At 40.5% G+C, this 26,816-nt stretch overlaps 1 protein-coding gene across 2 annotated transcripts in view; it reads right to left on the minus strand.

Moving 5' to 3' along the window:
- The window catches only part of PPP2R5E (protein phosphatase 2 regulatory subunit B'epsilon), a 73,125-nt gene extending 56,247 nt beyond the window's left edge, over positions 1 to 16,878 (minus strand). The window contains exons 1-2 of one of the 2 annotated variants that reach the window (XM_083862925.1): positions 16,786 to 16,878; positions 13,950 to 14,110 (exon numbers count right to left, since the gene is read on the minus strand). In XM_083862925.1, coding sequence (XP_083719051.1) covers positions 13,950 to 14,106 — 157 coding nt within the window. In that variant the 5' untranslated portion in view covers positions 14,107 to 14,110; positions 16,786 to 16,878. Of the gene's footprint in view, positions 1 to 13,949; positions 14,114 to 16,785 lie in introns of both variants that reach the window. The other variant, XM_083862924.1, reaches the window with a different exon arrangement.
- Between the last annotated feature and the right edge of the window lie 9,938 nt (positions 16,879 to 26,816).

A 26,816-nucleotide genomic window follows, 5' to 3' on the forward strand; every position in this document is an offset into this window, starting at 1 on the left:
GCTATGCAGTGTGGTTTCATTAAGAAAAGACTCTGCTGTGCAAGCCTGCCATTTGACATGATCACTATCCTCATTCCCCAAACACCTTATAAAACCAGATTATTTATCATAGGTGAAATGACAAATCCATCATCCCCTAAGAAATGGTACCTAATACCTTTATTAGACAAACACAGACACCTGACCTTTGGCAACTTGTTTTATTTAAGGATTTAAAAAAAGTTCTTTTCAGGAATTTTTCTCCTTCCATTACTCCAAGGACTCAATCCCACAGAAGCCCTTTGTGAAATCCTTAGCAAAAGCAACACCCCAAAGTGTTAAAACCACCCTAAACAATCCCAGGAGAGACTTCAAGACACGTGTGTGGACGCACACTACCCCTCCTTGAATCCAAGGTTAAATTTGCTCATTTTAGTGCATCCACTCACTCCCAAGTGGTCAGTGCTAAAAAATGTGCACTCCACTTTCTGCCTTAGACATGCATGCAAAGGTAAACATTTTGAAGTTGAATTCAACTTCACACAGGAACAATAAAACAAAATAAATCAATTCCTTTTGCTTAACACTGTAGGAGATGTTTAAGATTAGCCAAGGGAAATTTAATCTTTAATTTTATCTTATTTCTAGAGATGAAATACTACAAAACCTCTTTGTTATTTATTATTTGTTTATTCCATAGGCATGAAAATATGAGAAGTGCTTAATTTTTTTTACTAGTCATTTCTTTTATCTGTTATTTGCCAAAATCTATCAATCTGACCTTAGAAGTAAATTTAATCTTCCCAAACTTTATAACCTTAGATACCATCCATCACACTATATTCTCCCCAATTCCAAAGATTTGGTTCTGCAGGAGATAAAGTGGATTAAAGACATATTGAGGATTATAGATTATTGCAGTTAGAACAAACACGGGCAAGTATTTCAAATAGCTGACCCTATAGAAAGGAATCACATTCTGTTCTCAAGATGATATACAAAAATAGAAAGCACATTCCACTAGGAAAATACTTACTTAATAATTTATCATTTAAGAACTACTACTGTACAAATGGAAGTACAAAGGACAGCATATTGAAATCCTTGTGAAGATACACATGTAATGATTACAACACATCTTCAATTTCAATTTTTATTGGATTTACAAAGTTTACTCTATTCCAGCGTGAATCACACTTCAGTTTTCCCTGAAAGTCCTACGTTTAAAACAGAGTCCAATTTTTTTGGATAGAAGAGGCTGACACACACAAGTGCTGCCAAAAAGTCTAGAGATAAAAGCATAAAAATCTCCAAGTATCCAACTGGAAAGAAATGCCAGTGAGATGTAAGAATCAATTTAGTCCAGACATTAATAACTTTCCTTAATGATCTAATGATTAAAATAGCATATAGATAACATCTTCTGAGGATATTAAATAAAACACTTTGAGTAGTAGCAGTAAAGTCAGAAATAACAGAAAGGAATCTAAGCAAATTTCTTACACAGTCAGAAAGTAATGTGAAATTCAGTCTGGAAAAACATCAGCTAACACACCTGGGAAAAATAATCCCAAATATGGATACTCAATATGGACAAGAAACTTGGGAAACAACAATGCAGAAAAACTGCATTAAACACAAATGCAGCATGAGAAAACAAAAAAACAAAAAAAAAAAAAAAAACAAAAAAAAAAACAAAAAAAAAAAAAAAAAAAAAAAAAAAAAAAAACAAAAAAACAACCGAGGGAGAAGGCTGAATTACTTCCCTTTCACCCATTTGACAACTCTCCCAAAATGAAGCACACGCAGGTGGGTGCTCTATTCCACTCCTGGTTGCAGCTCTGCACACGAGATTTGTCCTGTTCCTTCAGACATTTAAAACTACATGGGCAAAAATTACTATCAAATACTGAGTGCTTCAGCTTAAAAGACCAACTGTAATGACAAACAGTCTATGAATTTTTTATTGTATATGATGTGGTGTTCTAGAGCTTTTTTTATATATTTGATATAGCAGAGCTCTTTAATCCAGAAGTATAATACTTCTCCAAAAGCAAATAACCAAAAAATATGCTCATTTCCAAACCATTTGCTTTTTATTGACCATGAAGTTTTGGCACATCTCACCACAACTGAAATCACTTTGAAGATTTTTGGCTCTCAAATGAATTTTTGCCATAGTGCAATGCCTGTTCATGTTGGGAACAACTGAACAAAACAAGGGAAGACAAACCAATGCTGCACTCGTGTCAAATGAGGTCACTGTAGAGTCTATATGAAGGGCATGGCAATCCTCCTCTCTACAAAGTCCTTGATTAACAAAGTTTCTGCAAGAGGAATGATTGCTCCTTACCAAGCAGGAAATAACAGAAACTTACTTAGAGATACTCAAAACCTGCTTCTAGCTTTTTTTTTTTTTTCTTATGGCATTCTTTCATTAGGAGACTATCCCAAAAACTTTAGAAAAATACTTTTACATTGCTAATGGAAATTAGAATCTCCCCAATTCCCTTACACTCAGAATCAGCTCAGAAGCATATACAGTATTATTTGGGGTTTGTAGATTGTTTTTCCTGCTGTGAGGGTGGGGATGTGCCCCTCAAGAGTGTTAGTTGGAACATTCTGTCCCACTTGAGATTACAGGATACCTGAACTAAAGCTTAAACTTGGCCCATGAAGCAAGAGCTCTAAATGCTGTTTATTGAACTTGACTGTGCACATTATGGATGTGGTAGTTTAGGGACAAACAGGACAGTAAAAGAACAGGAACAGACTTGTCCTAAGAAATTCAACACATTTCTCTTGCCACTGGAATTTCCTACAGTTAAAGAGAGACAAAAATATTAAAAAAGAGACTCTGACAAGATCATCGACTTTGTGGCTGTCGTTTAAGAAAAAGAAAGAATCTTTTTTGTTTATTATTTGGGACACTTGTTTGTTCTTCCTGAAATTAAAGAAGAGTGAGAAATTTCACTCTGTGACCTGGAATTTCACAGTTAAGAGGAGGATGGAGTAAACATAACCTCAAGTACTTTGTTCCTCTCTCCTTCCTTGCCACGATTCCCGCTGACTCATGGCAATGAAGTGTTTAAGATTTTTCCAGGAGCCTTTTTTCACTGTCTGGCTTATGCCTAACCCACAGTATAGAACTCATTTTCTCATTTCTTTAATATTAATACTCACAGCAGCTCCTTTTACTTGTGACTACAGAGATTTCATCTGGCAGCTCAGATCATATTCTAAAGTAATTTACAGCAACAGATACTTCTTCTGATATTATGGCATCCAAAATATAGGCTAACAACCACCCCGAAATGCTGACTTCTTCTTGAAGGTCATCTAAAAAGCCCTGCATCCCAACCCTCTGCCACATATATAATGGATCTGCTCCCACACCTTTGTCATCCAACCACATCACACCACTTTTCCAAGAGCCAAGCCCAGGTGCCAAACCTCTAGTCATGGTCTCTGTCACTTAAGGCACACAATTTTGGAGCTGCTCTTCTTAGAGGGACTAAGAATCACTTATTTCCATCAGCTTTCCTAGCCATAAAAAGAGAAACTGAAGGAGAACCTAGTCCTGAGTAAAACACTTGTTCAAGTCTGGGTACAGTCAAAAACAGCTACAAATTTTTACTAAGATTCTCTATTAAAGACAAATCACAGCAGTGGCTCTTTTTCTCTCTCTGCCTCACCTTTTCATCCTTTCTGCACTTTTTGAAGATGAATAGAAATTTCAACCACTGTAGTTTCTTAGGACCAGTGAAGAAGGAGGTTTTGTTTCCTAAAGGAGGGGGACAGGGGAAGCAAGAAATACTCACAAAAGCGCATGGAGTAGAAAGGAAAATTATTGCATGAATGACAGATACGAAAGACTGTCTTGCAACAAGGTCTGATTACTGCAACAGAGACAGGATGGAGCTGGCATGTTCTTCCCAGGGTGGATCTCCATCCTGACAGGTCTAGTCTTGCCTCCAGAAGTGCACACAAACAACCACTGTAACACATGGATGGAGCTGAAGACTCATTTTTTTCCTGTATAAATACAACTACTTGTATCATATTGAGTTTGCCAATGACCTCTGCAATCCCCTCCACCTGGAGTGCTCCTTTTAACACGTGTGAGTTTTATCACCCTCTTGTGGAAAAATATGTTATCGTATCCGTCAGAGGGTGCAGGAAGAAAAAGAGGTGGGAGTAAGGAAGGCAATGATAAGGAACAAGCAAAGAAGAAAACAGACGTATGGGCTGGCTGGAATAAAGGGAAAGTGAAGGAGTACCCAGATGACACAGTACCACCCCAACTTCTTCCAATAGCTATCCCAAAAATGTTATTTGAAAACATCAAGAGAGCAAGCTGCCAAATTTACTCTCCCTTGGTAACACTGACAAGATTCAACCAATGAGTTTTATTCTCTACAGCGACTCAAGTATTGTCTGAGCTGTAATCATCATCTTTTGCATTTCTGTTTACACATAGATGGGAAAACATATTCTCTATAAACAGTTTACCTTACATGAAATCAGAAAACACTAACTAGGCTTTCTAATTTATACAGAGACTGCATATAACATCTATGTCCTGCTGTTGGAATGTGAAAGCGGAGAGCACACGAGCAAAACTTGCCAAGAAAACTAATGAAAGTTTATGCGTTCACACTACATCCTACTGGGTAAAAAAGGAAAAATAAGAATATTTATTTCCTCTAAAATCATCCTTCCCTCGGTTTCTGACTATCCACAGTATCAATTTGTAACATGAGATATTTAACTTGCAGTACATTTCCTTTGCAGCACAATCCATATGACAAAAAGCAATGAAAACAACAAACAAATTTGCTACCACCTACACTGTAAAACTTGAAAATCCAAGCTCAATACAATCACATGCAAAAAAAAAGCGAAGGAAGTCATAATAACATTAAGCTCATGACACTGCAGAGAAGCACAGAAATCCCGAACAACAAAAGCACAACTCAGACTAGGCAGCTGTCTCACAAGCATTATGAAAAAATACATCATATACAATGTATCCCTGAAACTTCCTGAAAACCTCCCAGGAATCCCAAGGAAAACTACAGACCACATCCAACACAAACTACAGTTACTTCTTCTTAATGACACAAACTTTTTTTCTGATACTCCTCAAAAGAGTTAGAAACTCACTAACAATTCTAATGACAGATCTCCTTAACCTTATGATAAAAGACCCAAAGAAATGCTTCCCCCATTACCCACACTACATTTATGCCCAGCCACCCTTTACAATGAAAAGCATAAAACACATAACCATGCAACTTACATTTATTTCATCGTTTTAATCAAAATCTGACAGCAAAGAACATCTCCAGAAAACACACAATTTCAACTTAACCTTATTCCTCATGATGGTATCTGATTTTTCAGAATAAAAATTGCTGTAACTGAGTAATTTATCATATCTCCTGCTGGGGGTCAAGTTCTAGAACTGATACTTTTAACCAGCAGGGGCACACAGGCGTCAGCATTTACTCATCACCCCTGAGATACCACTGATGGTTTACTTCAAATTCTGCAAAATACCATCAAGTGAGGGCAGCTGAATCTTCAACTCAATTTTTGCTGGAGATGCACCTTTTCCAATTCACCAAAATCTTCAGAAATACCCTAATTACACACAAACTTCTCTAATGCTAACAGCAGACTGCTTGTCTCCACATCTCTTGTAACTCCCTCAGTTCTGAAGTACAACATTAAGGTATTAGAACAAGCTCTTCAGCTCGGGGAACACAAGGAGCTGCTGTTACAGAAGAGCTGGCACCATGTCCAACTATGTAAAACAGACTTTACAGCAATCTGATATTCTAATTTTTCTTTTAGGAAGCTACCCAAAAATTATCCATTTCACTTTTTTTGCTTTCTGCCCATTTAACCAGGCACAGCAACTCTGAGGTATTATTTTTCTTCTCTGCCCCAGACTCTTGCAGATACTACAGGAAGGACCTTGCACTTCACACACAAAGAAAATACCACAGTTAAGAATCTTTCAGACATTTTGGAAAGGAAGAAGAGTGGTAAAAATCAGTAAAGAGAATAAATAGAAAACAATGAACCTTTTTAATAAAATGTATTATAAGTGTTTTAAAATAAAATATAAATAATTTGTTTTCAAGGGAAAAAAAAACAGTTAATATGTGACATACCGTGACTTGAAAAATAAACTTCCTACAGGAAATTCAAAAGTAAATTGATACTGACATGTGTGTAATTTTGAAGATGTATATGCTCTTAGATTTGTTTAATGTAACAATTAGGAAAAAAATACCGGTGAAAAACCTTCCATTACTGTGGATCATTGTTACTCCTGATTCCCCTTCAGTCTGGCTTCAAGACTTTGTTGAAAACAGATAAAAATTTTAACCAAGTGCAACAACTAAGGGAAGAAGAGTATTTTACACTGATTCTTTGGACAGCTGCCTTATCTTGTGAAACGCTTGATAAAGATCCTCAGACTGTAGCTGCTCTATTTTTTACTTGAAGCAGAAAACCACAGACACAGAAACCATCAACCCCACATAAATATCCACCAGCATTTCAGATCTGCTGAATTAACTGTTTGAGAGGACACAGGATCAAGCCCATCACTAAAATCAGGAGGAGGTGGAATGTTTCTAACAATCTGTTTTACACTGTGGCCCCACAGACACTTCTCTCAGCAGATGAGAGGCCACACTTGGCTCGAGAACTTCTCAAAGAAGTTCTGCCACCAGAAAAATCCCTCCTGTCACTGCACCTGCAGGCAGAATGACACAACCAGGGAGGTTTCAAAGGAAAAGGAACAATGCCATATCCAGCTGAAAGAAGGTTCTAGTATTTTTCTAATAGATTTGCCTTAACCTCTTGTGAAGCAAAGTGAGCCCATCTGCTGATACTTGTGAGTTGTAGAGTTACCAAGATTACAGTAATCCATAAATACCCACCCCACCAAAACTCCCTGAACTCCTCAAGTCCTCTCCTCTGTTACTGAGGATTTTTGCCTGATGGAGCCAAAGAAACAGTAATAACTTGAATGAAAAAACTGTAGGTGAAAGGAAGTTACCCTGAACCTAAAAATAGTTGTGTGTCCTCCTCCCACTCCCCAGAAAGCATTAATGAAAGTGCTCTTTTCTCAGGGAGGCAGTAGCTTACAATGGATGAATGTGAAAGGACTGCTGCCTTACTATAAAGCTCTACCAATGAACAGAAGCAATATTCCATTTTAAAAACAGAAGAGAAAATTAAATAAACTCAAACCCTAAACTTTGTAAGACATTAAATATATCTATAGCTTATTTATATACACAGATATATTACACACGTGTAATATACACAAACACAGATTTTATAAATACACACATAATTCCAGAGATATGGAAAATGTGCTCTTTCACAACAGTAAAGCTCATAACATTATCAATTATAAAGGCAGCACTATATTTCAACAATCATGTGCACTATATAAAAATAATAGCTTGGCTGAATCAGAACTTGTACTTCTTGAAGGTACTTCAGGAAAGGAATATAAAGGAGGTACTTATTACAGAAACAGGAGGTTTTATTACAGACTCATAGGGTTACAATTGGGTACAGAAAAGAAAATGGCAATATTATTAGAGGGATATGTATTATTGGGAAACCTTATAAAGATAGAGTGTACAAGCACAGACTGAAACCAAAAGTTTTTCATGATGATGGCCAGACTGGATGGGGCTTTGGGTAACCTGGTCTGGGGAAGGTGTCCCTGCCTATGGCAGGGGCTTGGAACAAGATGATCTTTAAGGTCCCTTCCAACCCAAACCATTCTCTGACTCTGTGATTCCATGATTAAGTCTAAGCATCCTGCAGAAAATTATCAAGATTTTAGACTCAATTTTGTGAAGAGTACAGAAATATATTTTACATAATTACAACTTACTTCACTTTAAAAAGTATTAAAAAGAAAAGGTGGGAATCATCATCACTAAACACTTCCAGAAGCCATACTGAGAAATTCCGGAAGTAAAACAATTACACTGGAGGCTTCAAAAGCAAAGCAAAACAAAACAAAACCACCTTCTCCCCCCAGAAAAAACAAAAAGTAACCCACTACCACTCTGGCCATAGGAAAATTTCCAGTCCTTGAGAGACTCAGAAATTAATATAGAGAACTGACAAAACACTGGGAGATTGAGGGTAAGCTGACAGAATTCCTCACCAAATGCACTTTCACTCATACACTGTTCAGATAAGAGCATTTCTTTTACTTAACCTGACCATTCTCTATCAATGTTGCCCTACAAAACTACATTCCCAATGTGGGAGACTGTAACAAGCAACCAAAAAAAAAACAACAACAACAAAAAAAAATTAGTAATGAATGTATTGCCCTTTCCTTAGAAACAACCAGAAACCTTTAAGATTATTGGAAAAAATATTCTACAATCAACAGATGCAAACAGATTATAAAGTAAGTTAAGTGCATACTCAAAAAACAATTGACAAGAGCACAAAGAGAGTGAAGAAATTTATTACTTATGACTAGAACATCATACATATTCATTAAAAAAATACTAAATTGGCTAAGTCTTTCTTCCTTTTGAGATTGTGAGCCTGTTCCCAAATCTTACACAGAGATGGCCTATTATGTCCAGATTTATATCAATGAGATCAGGCATAAAATTCCTAGAAGTAGTTCCAGGATTCATCCCTGACCATATACATGCAGCTCAAACCAACATCCAGTGTTTCTTCCATGCAATAAATTAGGAGTCCTAAGATCTATTTCTAATTCTGTACATAAAGCTGAATTTTATTTTGGGAAATCATAACCACTCTGACCCCTAATTCCTGTTTATACATGAGAAGAAAGCATTTAGCTTGGCGATTTTATTAACAGTTTACTGGTATTTGTATATCTGATAGCTGTAAAACACACCAAATTTCTCAAATGAAGAGCAGCACAGACAAGATAAGCAGGCAGCTCCCATGGAAGCCAACAGAAAATACAAGTTCTGTCTTTCTTTTTCTACAACTCAAATTATAACTATTTCCTATATGAAGAGTTTTAGGTAGCGTCTATAGGTCTGACAAGGCCAGACTTTTTTATGATAAAGGAATATTTTAAAAATTCAAAAGTAACTGCATTTGAACAAGAAGGTGCACATCTTGCAGTTCTCAGTGAAGAGTCCTTTCAAATTGTTAGGATTTTTTAATATTTAGGAACCTCAGCATTTGACCTATAGATAAGATTCATAAGAAAAGCTTATAATAAAATCTCAGCTATAGGGAAATAATGTAATGATCAAAAGCAAATAGCAAGTAGAAAGAGATTTTTTCCTTTCTGACTATGCAATGCTCTTTTGTTGCCAATACACCAATTCTTTAATGCCATGGAAACTATCTGATAAATGTATTAGAAGCTCAATAAATTTCATAATATTGAGGTAGCAAAGCAATTGGTATTGTTGACAGGGAACTTCTGCTCTGAGTGCTTATTTTAAAGAAAAAAAAATCTAAAAATAAAAATCATACTTCGAAATTTTTTCAAAAAAAATACACAATAGTTGGTGAGAACATGAAAATAACCTTCACTAGTTATATTAAATCATTGGAAAATATGGAAGGATGACAGAAAAAAAATACACCTTGAATTACAAAAGTGGGATACAAATGATTTAACAATTAACAGTCTCCCTTTTGGATGGTTTGCTTTGCCTAACTTCTGTATTTGTAATGAGGGCAAGGGGGATGGGAATGATGCTGTGAGCTACACGCAGCTTTTCTGTGCAATTTCTCAGGATGCTGAATGTGCATTCATAAGACACATGATGTGTTCAATCATCTCTAGGTATGTTTTCATCCTCTGAACACTCCCCTATCTCTACAGACACTGGGACAGAAACATAAAGGAACTCCCCCTTTTGCAGGTAATACTGGAATTGCTCTGTTTTCCCAAGTCCAGCTCTACAATGTACTCTTTTTCCAGCCAAATGCTTTCTAACATTGCACTCCTGCTGATCCACCTCTAGAGACTTCTAAGTAAAAAGAGCAGCTATACAAAATGAAAGCAAAATAGCCCTCCAATAAATAATACACCTATCCAATGCATCCACAATCCTATTTTCCTCTACAGAACGAGCACAGATTTGAGGCAGGCCACAAACCTGAGCAGCAAACCTGGGAGGGACTCTTAAGGCACACAGATGGAATTACTCAATCCCAAAAAAAGGGCCCTTCACCAGGACTGCTCTGCCACCAGTTACCTAAGGCACCTCTCAGCCTGGGTGATACCAGCAGCCTCTTCAAAGTAAAGCCAAAATCCATCATGCACTGCAGGATGCACCAGGGAAACGCATGCAACCTTCAAAAAAATGCATGTGAGAAACATACAGAAGAAGAGCACACACCGGCAAAATGCAATTGTGTCACAATTCCCATGTGCACTTCCCATCCCATTCCTCTACACTTGAAACAAAGGAGAAAATACTGGGTTTAAAGTGTTATATTGGACAATAGTGTGATTTTAAAAGATAATTTCAAATCAGATTTAGTCACAATGCAATAAATAAAAATATAATGAAATAGTCTAAAATTTTAAGTCTTTACTCTAGGCAAACAGCAATTTGTTTGACTTGGGGCTTTTGAAAGACTGAACTCAGACCATCAGAGCCTCAGAGAGAACACCTTTTTTCCAAAGACATTAAATGTTTGTTTACAAACTGATAACAACACACTTTTTTTTGAAAAAATACAAGAGTAACAACTTCATTTCTCTGCACTTTTTTTTTGAAATGAGCAACACTGAAAATTCCAGCTGTTTCTATTACATTTCCCAAATAGCAGCTTATCCTTCAGACTTGCACACAGCATCAAAACGTAGCATCTCTCCTATTTTTCTTTACCAAAATATTTTTATTACCAAATGAACAACAACAAGGCTGGTTTATCTATCTGTTTTTGCAAAACAGGCAGTGTATGCTCACAGAAGGCAACAGACTGCATTAAAACACTACCAAAACAAGCCATTTCACTATATGTGACTCTGCCCCTAGGGAAAGGAAGGAGAACAGATAAGATGTGACAGATGTGTAGTCACATCACTTAATACACTACTGGAAGGTGCTCAGATCATTATGGTGACAGGCAGAGTATAAAAACTTGCAAGGAATGGACCAAGCAGTTACCCAGTTTTCTGCATACATGATTCTTGTAAATCACAGGAGATACTGAAGGCCATAAAGTGCTGTTTGAGATAAGGGATCCTGCCAATGTCAATATGCAATGTATTCATTAAAAAAAAACCCAAAACACACAAAACAGAAGGGAGCATAGCATGTATGTTCATGTAAGCAAAACACCTCCATCATGCATATGAAATACATCTGATGAATATGAATTTGGGGTCTGTCCTCTAAAAATTTCCCATACTGAAATATTTCTGAAGATGTTTAATTAAACTTGAAATTTACCCAAACCAGGAAGCTTATCAACTGCACATCTCCAAACTAAGTTCAGCTTTCTGAAACTTTAAAAAGCTATTTTGCTGCTATCTCTTCTCTATTTCAGTTTAAAAGACAAAATTTTCCAGGAAAAAACTGTAAATCATATGGTTACTGGACAGAAGTAATAGGACTGGTCACTTGTTGGAAGGCAAGTGTAAACCTAAGAGCTAAAAAATAATCAAGACTTTAATGAAATTCGTCAAGAAAGGTATGAAAAACACAGGAGAAATATCACTTCCTCACTTCTTGCAGACTTAACAATCCTAACTGTTACAAGTATTAATGTAGGTCAAAAATATTTCCAAACAGCAGCGTGATTTTTAGCTGCCAGTATCCCTTCAGCAGGGACCAACAGCACTGCTGTTTGGAGAGAGACCCAAATCCCACAAATTAATCTGCACAGGTAGATCCCTGCACCTCTGGGAATCCGCATTAAGGCAAAGAGAGAAAACTAACTCCCAGGATCAGATTCTTAATTTGAAGCTGGACCACTGTAACTCACTATGACACTAATCATAAATGTCTCACCAACACTCTCTGCTCCCCATCTGTTTGTTTTATCTTATTATAGTTTTATATCTCAATCCTCAGGACTGGCTGCCGTAGTCAAATTAAGCGCCTGGCCACGCCTGTGTTTCTGCAAGGTGAAGTTCTCACTGTTTTACTTATGCTTGTGCCCATGCCTGGTCCACTCCCTGAATGGGACTACAGAATAGAGTGAAATAATTACAACATCAATTTCTTCATTTGTACAAATACAAATCTCAGTGTTTTCCACTAATCCCATCGTTTAAGCTGAAGGATATACTCCAGTCACCTTCCGAAGCACAGCAACTGGTATGAAATAACCCCTGTATCAAAAATTACCTGCAAAGTATAAAACTGAGCTTTAAAATTATTTCAAAGAAGCATCTTCTTCTTTATCATACTGTCACAAAACAACAAAAGAGTTCAACAACAAAAAGAAAAAAATTTAGAATCAGAGAATAACCTGAGTTGAAAGAAACCCACAGGATCACTGAAGTCCAAGTCCTGGCCATGCACAGGATCAGCAAAGAATCACAAATAATATTCACTGCAGACTACAAAGTCAAATCCAGTGGCACCAACCAACCCTAAACTGAGAAATATTGAATAAAATTCATCACCAGGCACAGTGCAGGGGGGCTGGGTGCACCTTTTGTTTGACTCAGGATAGTCCATTTGTGCTTTCCTATAGGGAGCCACAGGAAGAAGCCCACAATATTTTAATGACAACTCCACTGGAACTAATCCTAGAATCCTACTTTTAATTAAAGACACACATTAAGGTGAGAGATGTTGGGGGGGTTGGGTTGTTTTGGTTTTTTTCCTGCAACTACTGTATCCTTATGAAGTGGGTTGAGAACTAACCAGAGTGCAGTTCCACATTTATTACACATTCCAATACTCTGATCATCCAATTTGTCAAACAAGATAGATGAGAGAATGTGGGGAAGCCCAAAAATGAAGAAGAGGGACAGACACAGTATTAAACCTAATAAACTTCCTATTTTCCAGAATTATTAGCACCACCCATCCCTATTTTCACAACTGATAGAAGAAATGAAGAATAGCAATGCAAAAAAATACACAGAAGTAAATAAACCATTTGAGAAGTCAGTGTTGAAGTCTTCTGAAAGGCGATTTCCCCTTCCTCATCAGACATTCTGAGAGGTGCTTTTGACCTTGTATTAGTACCAATATTCAGTGACAACTAGAATTCAGGGGAAACCATTCAAGGTATCACAGAGATAGTGGCATCCTTTTAAGAGTAGTATGCTGGATCATATTTTTCCTTCTCAAATTAGAGGTTAAATCTGCCAGCAGAAACTCAACCAGCACTGGGATATGAGATCTCAAAACAGTAGAGCCTTGCCTAAGACCAGATTGGCAGCATCTTTCCCTCTGGGAGGCTGCAGCTCATGGGACCATTCCATTTCAAAATCCAGCAGAAGGCAGGACCTGGGAGCTATCCATGCACAAACAGTACAAGAGGGGATCCCACCTCCTCTCGTGCTGTAGGAGCTGCAGTTGGCACCACTGTTACAGGGTGCAGATCCACACACCAAGGAAAGATACCAAAAACCAATTTCCTTCAGCTCACAAGTCTATTTAACCTTACCAAAATCACTGCTGATTTATGTCAGCTGCTGAGGATTGACAAACCAGAACACTCTTGCACAAAGCCTGACAGCCTTGAAAATTCAAGTCATGGTACGGGTTAATATCAGCATTTAAAACTTTCAAAAGTATTGCAAACAATTACCACACCCTCCAGCCACAGATAAAATATTTTGTAGAGCTTAAATACATACATATATCTGGCATGAAACATTTCTCAATGCTGGCAAAAATTTCCCTGTAATTCCTGACGACAGAATACTTTGATTCTAGAAGTTGGTTGTAGAGCAAAAATTGTTTTATTTGTTAAAAAACTGTGTTTGATCTTACCTTTTAGCAGAGGCAGGGGAGTTAACTCGATAGGCTTGCCCTGAGACCTAAACTGGGAGGAGCTTTGTGACCTCTTCTGTCTGGCTTTTCTGACGGACTTCCGAGAAAATCCGTCTACTTTATCCACTGATGGAGGAGTAGTTGGTGCTGAGGACATATCCCTACTGGAGGAAAGCACATGTTAAAAATGTGTTCCAAATGAGTGAAACAGATAAAGATTAACCTAAATTTTCCAAATATCTTCTTCCTGCACTACTCTCCTGTTGGAACCTCGCACAGATAAACTGTTAAGAGATCTAACCCATCTTATGGATGGAATAAGCTTGATGGAACTTTATTATTAGTGTAATAATTCCTCTTGCTTACTTTTTTATCTGTGTCTCCCATTTACCAAAAAATTTCAGACCTAATGCTGACATCACTGCATTCAGAACTTTGTCAGAGCAGAACTTCATACACCTGTAGACCTAACTGAACCTTTAAATTATGCATTCTTTGAGATGACATCATTTCAACTTACTCTGCTAAGGAATGGGTACACAAAAAGGTACAGACGGTTTTTTGGCATTGAGGTCACCCAATGCACAGGACAAAAAGCACAGGACAGAACAAAAATTCCATTTATTTGCCACACCTACCTAGAAGATTCTACAGAAATTTAAGAATGTATGGTAGAAAGTACTGCTGTGTTTCACAATTTCACTAACACCGAGAAATTGTACAAATTACTTCTTTATTCTCCGTTTCAGAAATACTCAGTTATTTTCCTGTGAGTCCCTTTACACGTAGTTATTCCATGTCCTGGCATTTCTGGACGACTGGCAGCATGGTAGCTGTAACTGCTCTAAGGGCATGAGACAGACAAGGTTTGCAGGGAGAGGCAGAGAGCCAAAAACAGCTTCTGCAAGCAAAAGTTTGTTTGTTTCCCAACTTTGGCTGGCCTAAGCACGAGGCATTGCTTCTTCCTACAAAACCTGCCTCGGTGGTATTCCTGCAGCTGATTCTGTACCACTGAATTAATGCATCCAGCTATTTTATTTACCAGCCTGGTCCTGCCTGTTAAAAAGGCCCATCAGAGCTTGATGAAATACATGAGTAATACTCCAGGGAGAGGAGACAGGAGGAATTCAGGCCTACACGTTACGAGCAGCTGGGTGCACAGTGAACTCCACCAGTATGTGCAGCTCCACTGAAATCAGCGGCCTCGTCTGCATTAATGACACAAACATTTGATTTCGGCCAGGACAGACACCCGTGCAAAGTTAAAGCATCGGCGTAAGCGTTTGAGGGATCAGGGTCTCAGAATGTGTCCTTGGAAAGCATTACTCATCCCCAATGTCTGTTGACTTCAATTACCAAAGTGACTCGTGTGCTGCGAGAAGTTGATTCCACAACGTACAGAATGCTTTCGAGTACTTGTTATTATTATTTTTATTACTCCTGTGCTGCTCCACAGATTACTAAATCCACTGAAACGGGCATTATTTGGGTTTGTCTTTGGTAAGAAAAGCTTTCGAAAGCATGATTTGTTGCAACACTGTAAACAAGCTCCAAAAGATAAGAACTATTTAATGAAAAATTGCATGTAGGTGCACTGAATCTATCAAAAAAAATGGAGTATAAACTCCATAGCTTCTTCAAGGAAGCATGTGCAGCACCCAGAAGCTGAACTGTGCAGCTGGCATTACAATAATGAAAAAAAACCCCTTAGTCCATCTTTTTGATTTCTCCTGAGGTATTCTTTCACTACCAGCTTAGGCTTTCTAAATATAATATACTATCAGCAACACGAACCCATACCTTAAGCTGGTCTTGTTTATCATCCAGGCAAAAAAAAATAAAAAGCCACCATCACCAGGTCATTCAGGCCCCAGCCAAGATTAATAAATAAAAAAGTCAGATAAACTGGAATAGAATGGCCTGTACTTTAGTAACCCACTTCCAAGATTTCAACAGTCCACCAAAAAAACCACACACACAAAGTTACCTGTTACATAAACCAAATCCTGAAAATACCAGCAAAAATACATTTCCTAAACCTGAATCTGTTTGGCCTCATCTCATCTCACCAGAAAGCTTCTCCTCCTCATCACGTGCATCATTAAAGTGTAACCATCCCTGCAGAAATGTTTGCACGCTCCCTCCGAATTAAATCACACAAAAAAATAATAATAATAATAATGGACAGCGACTAAAGTAGATCACTCAAACTGCAGGATCATTGTGTCAGCAAGGAGCTTTACTGACACTTCCCCCGCTGTAAATTTAGTAACAGTTTCCCTAACCTGCTTTATAAATTATTAAAACCTAATTCTAATTCAACAAGACTACATTCCAGCCTAACAACCTTAACAGTAAACACTGATCTTTTTTTTTTATTATTATTATTTATTTTTTTCGGTCTCCCCAAATGAACATTTCTCTGCCCTGCATAACACTATCACAGGGAAATACTCTGTTTCCACCAACAGTGGGGGGGAAGGGGAGGAGGGGGGGGGAATAAAGCCCGAGATTATTTATTGTGTGCCAGGGGGAAAAGCTGCAAACCCGGCCACCGCTCCCTCGCCTTCCCTCCGCTCCATTCCCCGAGTATTTTGGTAAATACGAGGCCACCACGTTCACCAGATCCGCCGGTCCCGGGGGTGGTGGTGGGGGGGAGGTTGGGATGGGGGGGGAAGTGAAAATACCGACGGATATCGGCGGGGAAAGGGAGCAGAGGCGCAATTCTCCTCTCTCTCGGCTGTCATTTCCAGACGGGATCTCCGCAGCTGGAACATGTCCTCCCGCAGCCCCCCGCGCCTCCTCCCGCACCGCCGGGCCGGCCATGGAGTTTTACCTTGACGCTCCTGGTAGAGAAGCCGGAGACGGAGGGAGGCGGCGGCCCTGGCGGCCTTGGCGGAGCGCGGCCGATGCCTGGCGGCGGCGGCGGCGGCGGCGGCCCGAGTGCGGTTCTCGCCGGGCTCTGTCGCTGCCGCGGCGGCGCAGGAGCCCTGTAGGCCTCGGCCTCGGCGGCGGCGGCAGCGCGGCCTCCCCGGCGCAGGGCGGCGTCGGCGGCGGGTTCAGGCGCGGGCGGCTCCGCTCAGTCCCCTGCACTCCCCGCTGCCTGCGCTGCTGCTGCCTCTTCACATTCCCGGAGAAGGGCCCTGCGAGGCGGGAGGCAGCCGAGCCGAGCCGAGGAGGGGGAGCAGCGGCGGCGGCGGCGGGCGCGGGGGGGCGCGGTGCCGGGCAGGGCGGGGAGCGCGGCTGTTCCGCCGGCGGCTGGCGCGGGGGAGAGCGAGCGGGGGCTCCCGGTGGGCGGCGGGGTCTTGCGGCTCCTATTGTGGCTCTCAGCGGGCTCCGGCCATGGCACTCGCTCGCACGCACTCGCCTCTCGCTCACAACCCAGCGCGCTGCTGCCACCGCCCCCCGCCCGCGGACCGCCCCCGACCGCCCACCGGAGCCGCCGCCGGGACGCGCCGCCTCAGTGGCGCCCGGAGCCGCCTTGGCCGCCGGGAGCGCCGGGAAAGGGCCGCCCCCTCCCCGGCCCCGTTCCCGTTCTCGTCCCGGTCCCGCCGCCCCGCTCGTCCCTCGCCGCTCCCGGCCGCGCGTCTCTGCTGGTCCTGCGCCGGGAGAGCGGCCGGGCCCGTCGGCCGAGCGGCAAAACCCGGAGCTGCTGAGGGGAAACCGCGCTCAGGCTGAGGTAAAAGGCCCGTGGGAGGCTCTCGGGGGGCGCGGAGCCGCTTCCCGGGGCGGGCTGAGGGCGAGGGGCCGCCGGAGGGACCGGCCGGCAGCTCCCTCCTTTGGGAACAGCGGCTGAACCCCTCACCCTTCTCCACTGCAGCCCTTGGGCTTCTTAGCCCACTGTGTGATCGCTCTCTGCATCACTTTTCTTTTTTTCTTTTTTTTTTTTTTTTTTTTTTTCCCCCAAGTATATTTTTATATATACTTGGAACTGGGGACCAGCATAACGGCTGATTAAATATCATAAATTCTGTTTAAATTTATCTATCTTGGTGTTTAAAGATGGTTTTTGGTTTGTTTGCTTTTTGTTGGGGGGTTTTCCTACAAATGCATCATCTAATGGCTATAGGGTAAGGATGCTGGGCAAAAGGGTCTGGAGCACAAAAATCCTATAAGGATCAGAGGGAGCTGGGGGATGTTTAGGGTGGAGAAGGGGAGGCTCAGGGGTGATTTTAGTGCTCTGCAAATCCCTAAAGGAGGTTGTAGCCAGGAGTTCAGTCTCTTCTCTCAGACAAAGTGACAGAGATGAAGGGACACAGTAGGGGATGTCAGGAAACATCTCTGCTGAGCCAGGAGAGGTTTAGGTTGGGCATTGGAAAGAATTTCTGTACAGAAAGGGTGATTAGACATTGGAATGGGCTGCCCTGGGAGATGGGTGGAGTTACTGTCCCTGGTGGTGTTTAAGGAAAGACTGGATGTGCCCTGGTGTGGTTGACAAGGTGGTGTTCAGGTTGTACACTCGATCTCGGACTAACCCACTCTTCCAACCTGACTGATTGTGTGATTCTGTAATGGTGTTAATATGAATGTTATGTCTTAAAATAGGCTCCACTGTTTCACCTGTGCTTCTGTCAGGAAAAAAATGTTGACGTCTATGAGTAGCAGCCTTCTTATGTTGCCATAACCCAATCCCTCAGATGTACACTCTTTTTCTTAGGAAATTAGCTCAAAGGCTGTTGGTTGCTTTGGTGGGTCGGTCACATCCCTCCTGTTTGTGCAGGTACTGAATCCTCTCAACATTACTAACCCTGCAAAGGATATCTAGTTGTTGTCCTACTCAGCTTCCTGACTCAGCTTTTGGCATAACAGAGGAAGTGAGACTGTGTCAGACTTGATTTAAAGTCGTTTAAGCTGTTGTCAAACTACTTTCAAAACTGCTAATTTTCAGCCAGTTCCCTGGTCCAGCTCCTGCTGAAGAAACTGGAACTCTAGTTAAACACTGAGTTGAAAACTCATGGCCACTGAGGTATAACTGTCATGGATGTGAGGGTTTTGCCTCTCATCTCTCAAAATGCCTCTTTATATCTCTAAGATATGTCTCTGCTAAGTTGTATTTTTTACCTATAGACAAAGCAATTTCGCTTCCTTTCAATCCTTCCTGGTGTGGCACAGTTTTAAATCTCTTAAGATGCTTACATCTTCTCCTTGTGTTGTCTCAAAGTCATTCGTGTCTTTTTTTTTTTGAACTGTAGCACCCAAGGCTGGACATTACTAAAACTAAGGCCTCAGCAATGCCAGCATCTGCTGTCCTGCCTGTCACAGGCCCCATTCCTGTTCACAAATGCCAATAGAAATGCTTTTGAATCAGTCTGATCTATTCACAATCTTGCTGACCTCTTTTAGCCCTGCATCCATTTCTGCTGACCTCCCAAGCCAGGTATTTCTCCCTCAAGTAGACAGTAATGCTGCTTGAGAAATCATTTCCTGCAGCAGCCCTAATGCTATGCCTTCATTTTTATTTTATAATCAAGCAGTCAAGACATCTTTTAAAATGAAATTCCACGTGATGTTAAGTCAGAGAACTGGAGAATTTGTCATCCTCTGTAAATTGATTTCACTTCTCGGAATGATTGTATTTAAAAAAGCAAAACTAAGATTGAACTGTGCCCACAGTTACAGAATGGGTTGTGCAACTCTAAATTTGGAAGAGTGATTTGTACATATTTGTCGATATTTAAAAGTTTAAATTTGCTTAAACTAAACCAGCTAAAATAATCTAAAGGCAAACAAGGGTGGATAACAAAGAATGTGAGTCAGAGTTTACCAATATAAAGTAAAATACGGCAAAACCACTGTAACATCCCACTAGCGAGGGACAGAACCTGAATTTGTACATGTTTTGCTGTTTAATTCTTAATTCTGATAGCTCAGGATTCCTCAGTTCTCTTCACTGTCCTGTGTGCTGCTTTTGATGTGAACAGTGCTATGAGCAGCTCATAAAGTTACTGGCAGCACTATTACTGTGCAGAAGGGAGGTTCTAGCACAGCCTGATGGCTACACTGGCACTTCAGGTGCAGTTGAGCAAGACATTTTACATGATGGTGCTTCAGTCTTCCTAGTATAAGGTGAATCCATCTTTGTAAAATGCCAAAAATCAAAAACTGAAGCCTGTGATGTGGGTATCTAGTAAAATAACTGCCACAGAAGGGATAAAAATCAACAGTGCTGTCCAAGTCCACTGTCCAGTGCAGACAGGTGATTTTACTCTTAATTCTGACTTTTTGTATAATAACTACAGAATTAGTTCTTCAGTACAGCTGAACAAGCTGGTAAATAACACGTTCAGCTAATTCATTTCTTAGATGGTCGTCAGGTAGTCTGTTTGGTCCATTTTGGCTGTGTAAAGCATTTTTATGAAGTGTTTTATATCAGGTGATGTTTGGACAGTAACAATTCAAGAAAAAATAGAGGCTTTATCAGGGAATAAACAGAAATCTTACCTTTTCTTTGTCACATGGCCATCAGATTTCACGCAGTAGGCTTCCCATTTACATCCTGGTTGCTTTCTTTTTTCTACTCTGATCTGTGAGGTCCTCATCTGTGATGAGATTTCAGAGCACAACATAAAATATGAGTGTAAAACTGCTGATGTTTCAAAGGGGTACTGTTATTGTCCTTCTCCTATTCTCTGTTTAGCCTGTATTTTGTTAAAATTCCTACTTTGAAAAGGGTTGCATGAATCCCAAGCAGAAATGGAGAACTGACTACTACAGCTATTTTACATAGATGTATATCTGTATATGTTTATGTATGTGTTTGTATAAATACATGTAATACCAATTTGCAAGAATAAAAATTAACTTTCCTCAGATAAAAGTTCTCATGACCAATATCTCCCATACAAGTGTGTGGGCATATATATGAAAATATGTGCACATTCAGTGCCTGGAGCCCTTCCTGGAGATCTACAAGCAATAATAAATCCTTTTGATCAGTGTTTTTCCTTTGCTATCAAAGGTACAAGACAAGCCTATCCTTTTTAAAACTTACTCTGCCCCACTCTCCTACAAAAAGGCTTTTTAAAAATAGCTGGAAAGGAATTTTAGGGCCAGCTTCTCACCAGTTCAGCTCTGCTTTTTAGCACCCAGACAGTCGGAACAGCAGTCAAGAGCCCTCCAGAACAGAGATTTTTGTACCAGTGACTCAGATTTGTGCCACTTCACGTTTTTTTGTGTGACTGGAGTTCCACTATAAACCATCTGTTATGGCCACCCAGGCAGGAAAAGGGAGCTCTCATCCACACTGGCGTTCTGCTCTTTGCAGAAAAGCTTTTATCAAACAGGATTGCTGCAGAGATACCACTGTGGAAGTCCTGCTGGATTGAGTGATAAACATAAATGGATCGAGCTGGAGCTTGTTTCACCTGGCACATGTGACATGTATTTGTCTACAGGAAGGGTCACATAAATGCTGCATGAAGGATCTCCTGTATGTCAAAAGGAACATTATCAGGGTACCATGGGATTAGTTCAGATATTCCCAGTTCCAATACTAGGAAGCAAGAAAAGACTTGATCTCCCCAGAGAACTAATTATTCAGACCATCAGGAAAAAGACCAGCCAGAGAAAGTGTTATGGTGGGAGCAGCAGAGCTGTTTGAAGAGGCAAATCAGCATGTGAACAAGGCTTTTCTGGTACATCTTTTAACAAAAATGAGCACTGTGGAATGCCACATCAAAGTAACTGTCCTGCTCCATCACCGTGATTGAAAGGGCACAATCTGAGACTTTTTTTTGTTTACTTTTGAATCCAATTCACATGTAAAAAGAAAGCTAAATTCTATTTAAGTCTGTTTACCCTGCAGTTGACTCCGGATTCATGTTTCTGGTTTCAGGGAGGAATGGTGTGGCTTTTAGGCAGTTTGCAATTGCCATACCACGTTTCTCTAATAATAAGCAAAGTACTTGTTACTCCTTCCTCCTGCTCCTCCTGGTATCAGCTGCACCACGGCACTGTCAGTGCCCTCGGGAACTGAATTCCTGGTGGGTGTGGGGTAAGCATTTTAGGGTCATAGACACAACTACCAGAATGGGAACTAATTCTTCCTCTCTGTTTATAGACACTGCGTCATTTGAAGTCTGTTTCTGTAGTCAACATGGCAAGATAAGTAGGAGCTCGCTCGCCTTGACAGCTGGCTAGCTGCCTCCTCCAGCACAACACTGCTCTCACTTATCCCCCAATTCATGGGTTTGTTCCTACTTTGTTCCCCTCCCCCAGCCTCTTAACTTGCCTCCAGGCCCCGGGCACTCCTTTAAGCCAAGTTTTCTGAATTTTTTTTGTTCGCTTTCCTTCGCTGCCTGTTTACCTCTTATTACCTCTTACCTTCCTTGGGTTTTGCGCTGCACTGCTGGGCCAACTCCCCTCCCCAACTGTCCCTGCCCGCCCCAACTGTCACCAACAACGGCCTCAGAAGGTTCTGCTGCCCCCTCTGCTCCTGGGGCAGCACCCACAGGGCCCCTGAGACTGCCTGGAAACAGCCAAGTGTGTTTGTGGTCCCCTGTGCCACTGGGGGATGTCAGAGTCTGGAGAAACGAGCTCGGCTTCTGCTCTTTGCTTTGTGATTAAGTTTCCCTCAAGTACCTGAAGGGAGCCGACCAGAAAGATGGACAGGGATTTTTTGAAGAGCATGACAAGGAGGAATGGCTTCAAACTGAAAGAGAATAGGTTTAGATTATGTATTACAAAAACATTCTTTGCTGTTAAGGGTGCTGGCACAGGTTGCCCAGAGCAGCTCTGGCTGCTCCATCCCTAGAATTGTTCAAGGCCAGGTTGGATGGGGCTTGGAGCAGTGTGGTCTGGTGGAAATTGTCCCTGCCCATGGCATTGGGTTGGAATGAGATGATCTTTCAGGTCTCTCTCAACCCAAGCCATTCTTTGGTTCTGTCTCTCCAGTTATCTCTGTATTTAATCTGTTACAAACCAAAACATACACTGCTATCAAACTGTTCAGGTGAGCCCCTTCTGCTGCGGCCCAGCTTCCTACCCTGGAATGAACAAATGAGTAAAACACCCCTGTGTGAGTGTGGTGAAGGTGCCCAGAAAGTGTGTGAACTGTAGCACTTCCCAATCTCCACTGAAGCATCACCATCTCCCTCCCAAGCTTGGTGCATCTCTCATGATCATAGCAGCAGTTGATAAAACTCCTGGATTTTTCCACAAGTGCAGAGACCCTGAGGATGGAGTAGGCTGAGACAGAGATACCTCATTCTCTTTGTTGTAAAAGAGAACAGGGAAGCATTCGTGTTACATTTTTTAACCTGCTCTATCTCTGTCTCATGGCACAGCTTTAACCTACTGGATACTTTTTAAGTTTTCAATTTATGGCAAATGAAAGTGTTCTATAGTCCGTGGCTCAGCTCAGCATTGTAAGGAATGCTCAACATCAGAGGGGGTTTAGCAGCACTGAAGTTTAAAATAAAGTCTTAATGGGTTCCAAATTTTGCAGTAGAGATGAATGGATGTGTAGAAATACTGCCAAAATGAGAAGGATAGAAAAAGAAAGGTAATAGGAGCATTTTCTAGAGTCTTCCAAGATCCATTGTCAGATAAACAAATAGGATGATTTTGCCACTGAGAAAATTACATGAATTAGGAGGTTGTAGTTCTGTCACGACCCTGTACGGGAATTTCAGATACCCTATAAATGACCACATACCCTATAAAAGAATTTCAGATACCCTATAAAGGACTTTGTGTGAGACAGGAACTGGAGTTGAAATCCAAAAGCTATAAATCCTTGAAAAAGGCAGAAATTCATTAGATGGAGATGGAAAATAGTGAAGAAACACCTAAATAATTTCCTGACTAAGCAGACCACACAAAAATAGATAACTGGTGTTCTGTGCAAGCACTGGAAGTTTAGAAACTTGAAGAGATGAGGATGTCTCACTTTAAAGGAGCACTCTGGTAGGACTGATTTTAAGGAAACGCTGAGAAGAAATGGCATTAAAGCCTCTCCCATACTTGATGGCCAAAAGAGATGACGATGCCAAGGTTAGGAAAAAGAATAGCAAATCAACAGGAAATATACTACTGTACAAATCCATCGCGCCTCCTTCCTTACCTCTGACTCTGTGTAGTTTAGAGAAAGCCAAGAAATAAGATGGTTTGGTACAATTCCCCCAGAAGGAAAGGATTCACTGGTGGTCTTGATCTCAGAATTTAAAAAGCTTCATTCTGAATTTGACAGAGGTTTGTCAAGATCCTCAGTGGAAGGGAGACAGGTGAATGAGGGAGTTATCAAAACTTATTTGTATTTTTTGTTCTTAAGTTAACTGGCAGAATGGAATATTGCAAGCTTCCACATCCTATAAGAGAGGCATAAGGTTTGAATAGGTTCAATAAAGCAAAATTTTAAAGACCAGATGCTCAAGGGCACTGAGGAGATTAAATTGTTCTCATATTTTAATAGACTGCCTTAATTGCAACATACATGACACATACAACATATTAATGAATGGAGAAGCTGATTTAAATACTAAATAAAAATGCACCACTATCAGCTTTAAAAATCCGCTCTATAGAGAAGTCTAAACACCAGATTTAGGGTAAGATAACTCAGTAAATACAGAAGAATTGGAGCCAATATAAAATCTGTGATGTGGTAATATTTGGCATATTGTCATTACTGAGTGACTTCTTTGACATGCTGGGCAGTCCCCACATTTGGGGAATTTTCAACATTATCCAGTGTCAGGTGGGACCTGGAAGAATTTATACCAAGAATCAATAGCCAAGACTTGAGTGAGAGCTGATCAAAAACAGAGCTGAGATTTCCCTTTTTAAGAAAGGAGAAGTTAAAACCACAGTTTGCTGGGGCACCAAGTGGCACTAGAGGACACCTCTGGAAAATCTGTCTTTAGCTATATTTAGTACATCCAAAGAAATTGCAGCTCCCACTTGAGCCATTTCAGCTCAAACACAAATAAATAAATATTTTAGAGAGTTGTGTCTTTCTGAGTCATGTTCAGTTCTAATGTGCATTTTTAGGTGAGCTCCTATCTCGGAGCAGATTCATTTCTAACTGCAATTCTATAGGTGTGCACCTGTACTTCATGTGTTAAAGTCCATCAAAAATACACCAGAAACTGAAATTCTAATATTGAAAGCTTTTAGTACAAATGGCTAATAAGGGCCCTTCAGACAAGCACTTCTCAGCAAGTTTGTTTTAGAGTAATTATAGTTTCTTGCAATTACTGGCTTTTAATGATAGGATGTTGAGACTTTTTTTTAGTTTCATAATCTTTGTAGAGTCTTTTGTTCTTGAAATTTTATCACCATCTTGGTGCATGACTGTGAGATACTCCAGGGAAATGCTGTTCAATGCCTGCTTGAGTACAAATTTAAAATGTAATTTTTTATCTTGTCTCTGATTTATACCTAGGTTCAAATTCATATTATAATCTTGGGTTCCTTCACGAAAACTCATTGCAGCTTCATTCAGGATCTTAAAATATTATGTAAGTCACATCCTGGAAGATGTGAAAATAGATTTTTTTTATCTTCTACATAAAGCATCCTTTCGGAGTTACTAAACTTTCTTCCAAAGTACACTGGTTTTGATCCAGAATTTCATTCCATGACATTCAAACTGTTCTGATTGCATCAAATGTCATTCCACCCCCACTGAAACACACCTCAAGCCTTCTCCCAGCATGATCCAGCAACTTTTCTTTGGGATGTCACAGTAAGTTACACACTACCATTCTGATACACAACACTGAATACACTTTGGAGACTTTTTTCAGAATTCATGCTAGCATTGAAACTCAGCAAACTGGTTTGATACATCTATGTAAGCAATTTAACTTGCCCCCTGTTCCCTCACTGCTTTGCTTTTGACAAATTGACAGAATTCTGACAAATACACTCACCAAAGCTTTCATACAGTGCCCATCATCCCATTCAAATTGTTTCTCCACAAAAAATACCAGTAGTGTTAGTCCTGCTGGTGATCATCTACAGGCTATTTCAATGCCCTTATGCAGATTATTTTATTTTATTTAATTTTATTTTATTTTATTTTATTTTAGTTGCAAAAGTATTTGCCACCTGAAATATTCTCCACTTATTCATTAGACAGAAATATAACCAAGGTTGTCTGCTTTCCCTATAGATTTACAAAAATCCTCATTACCTCCTGGGGAAAAAAGGGTAAAATACATTTGCAGAGAAAAGTGGGGCATCCATTGTTGCTGCATGTTTAATTTTATTTGATTTACTATACTTAACTTCTTCCCTTGCTGGCAAAAACAACCTTAGCTGCTGCTCATGCTGTTTGCCAGCATCTCCATCTGCATCTTTGGTTACTCCTCGGATTTGTTCTGCATTTGCAGAATGCTGCTTGCATCCTCTGTGCTCCCATGGGAATGTTCCCCCTTTGTGGCCAACGCTCACAGCAGCATGAAGTTACTCTGGTTGTGGATGACATTTTCCTGCAGCTGCAGACACCTGAGCCCAGCTCCCTCTGAGTCTCTTACGTGGCCTTGGTGATCACTGCCAGTGATAAGGGAATGCCTCTGTCTCCCCTTCGGAAGTCTTGGATTCGCGCTGGGAATCCACACCCACGTTTCAGTTCTGTCAGTAATCCCAAATTCCCCGTGGGAGACTTTATCTGAATTAATCTCGTCTTGTAATTTTGCCATGTAGGTTTTATTTTGCAACTGGACCATTCCTTATCTTACCTTTCGTAAGATTTTTTTTCTCTTGGGAGTGGTTTCCATAAAACACCTCGGAAAGCATTTAATTCAGTCTCAAAGTTAGTGCTGCATTTGCTTGGAATTTCTGTCTGGCCTGTTTTCTGCTGACCTTTACTTAAATGATTATGTATATGCATGAGTGCATGTGTATTTGTAGTGCTTTCTGTCT

The sequence above is a fragment of the Zosterops lateralis genome (assembly GCF_965231275.1).
Source record: "Zosterops lateralis genome assembly, chromosome: 6".
Taxonomy (NCBI): domain Eukaryota; kingdom Metazoa; phylum Chordata; class Aves; order Passeriformes; family Zosteropidae; genus Zosterops; species Zosterops lateralis.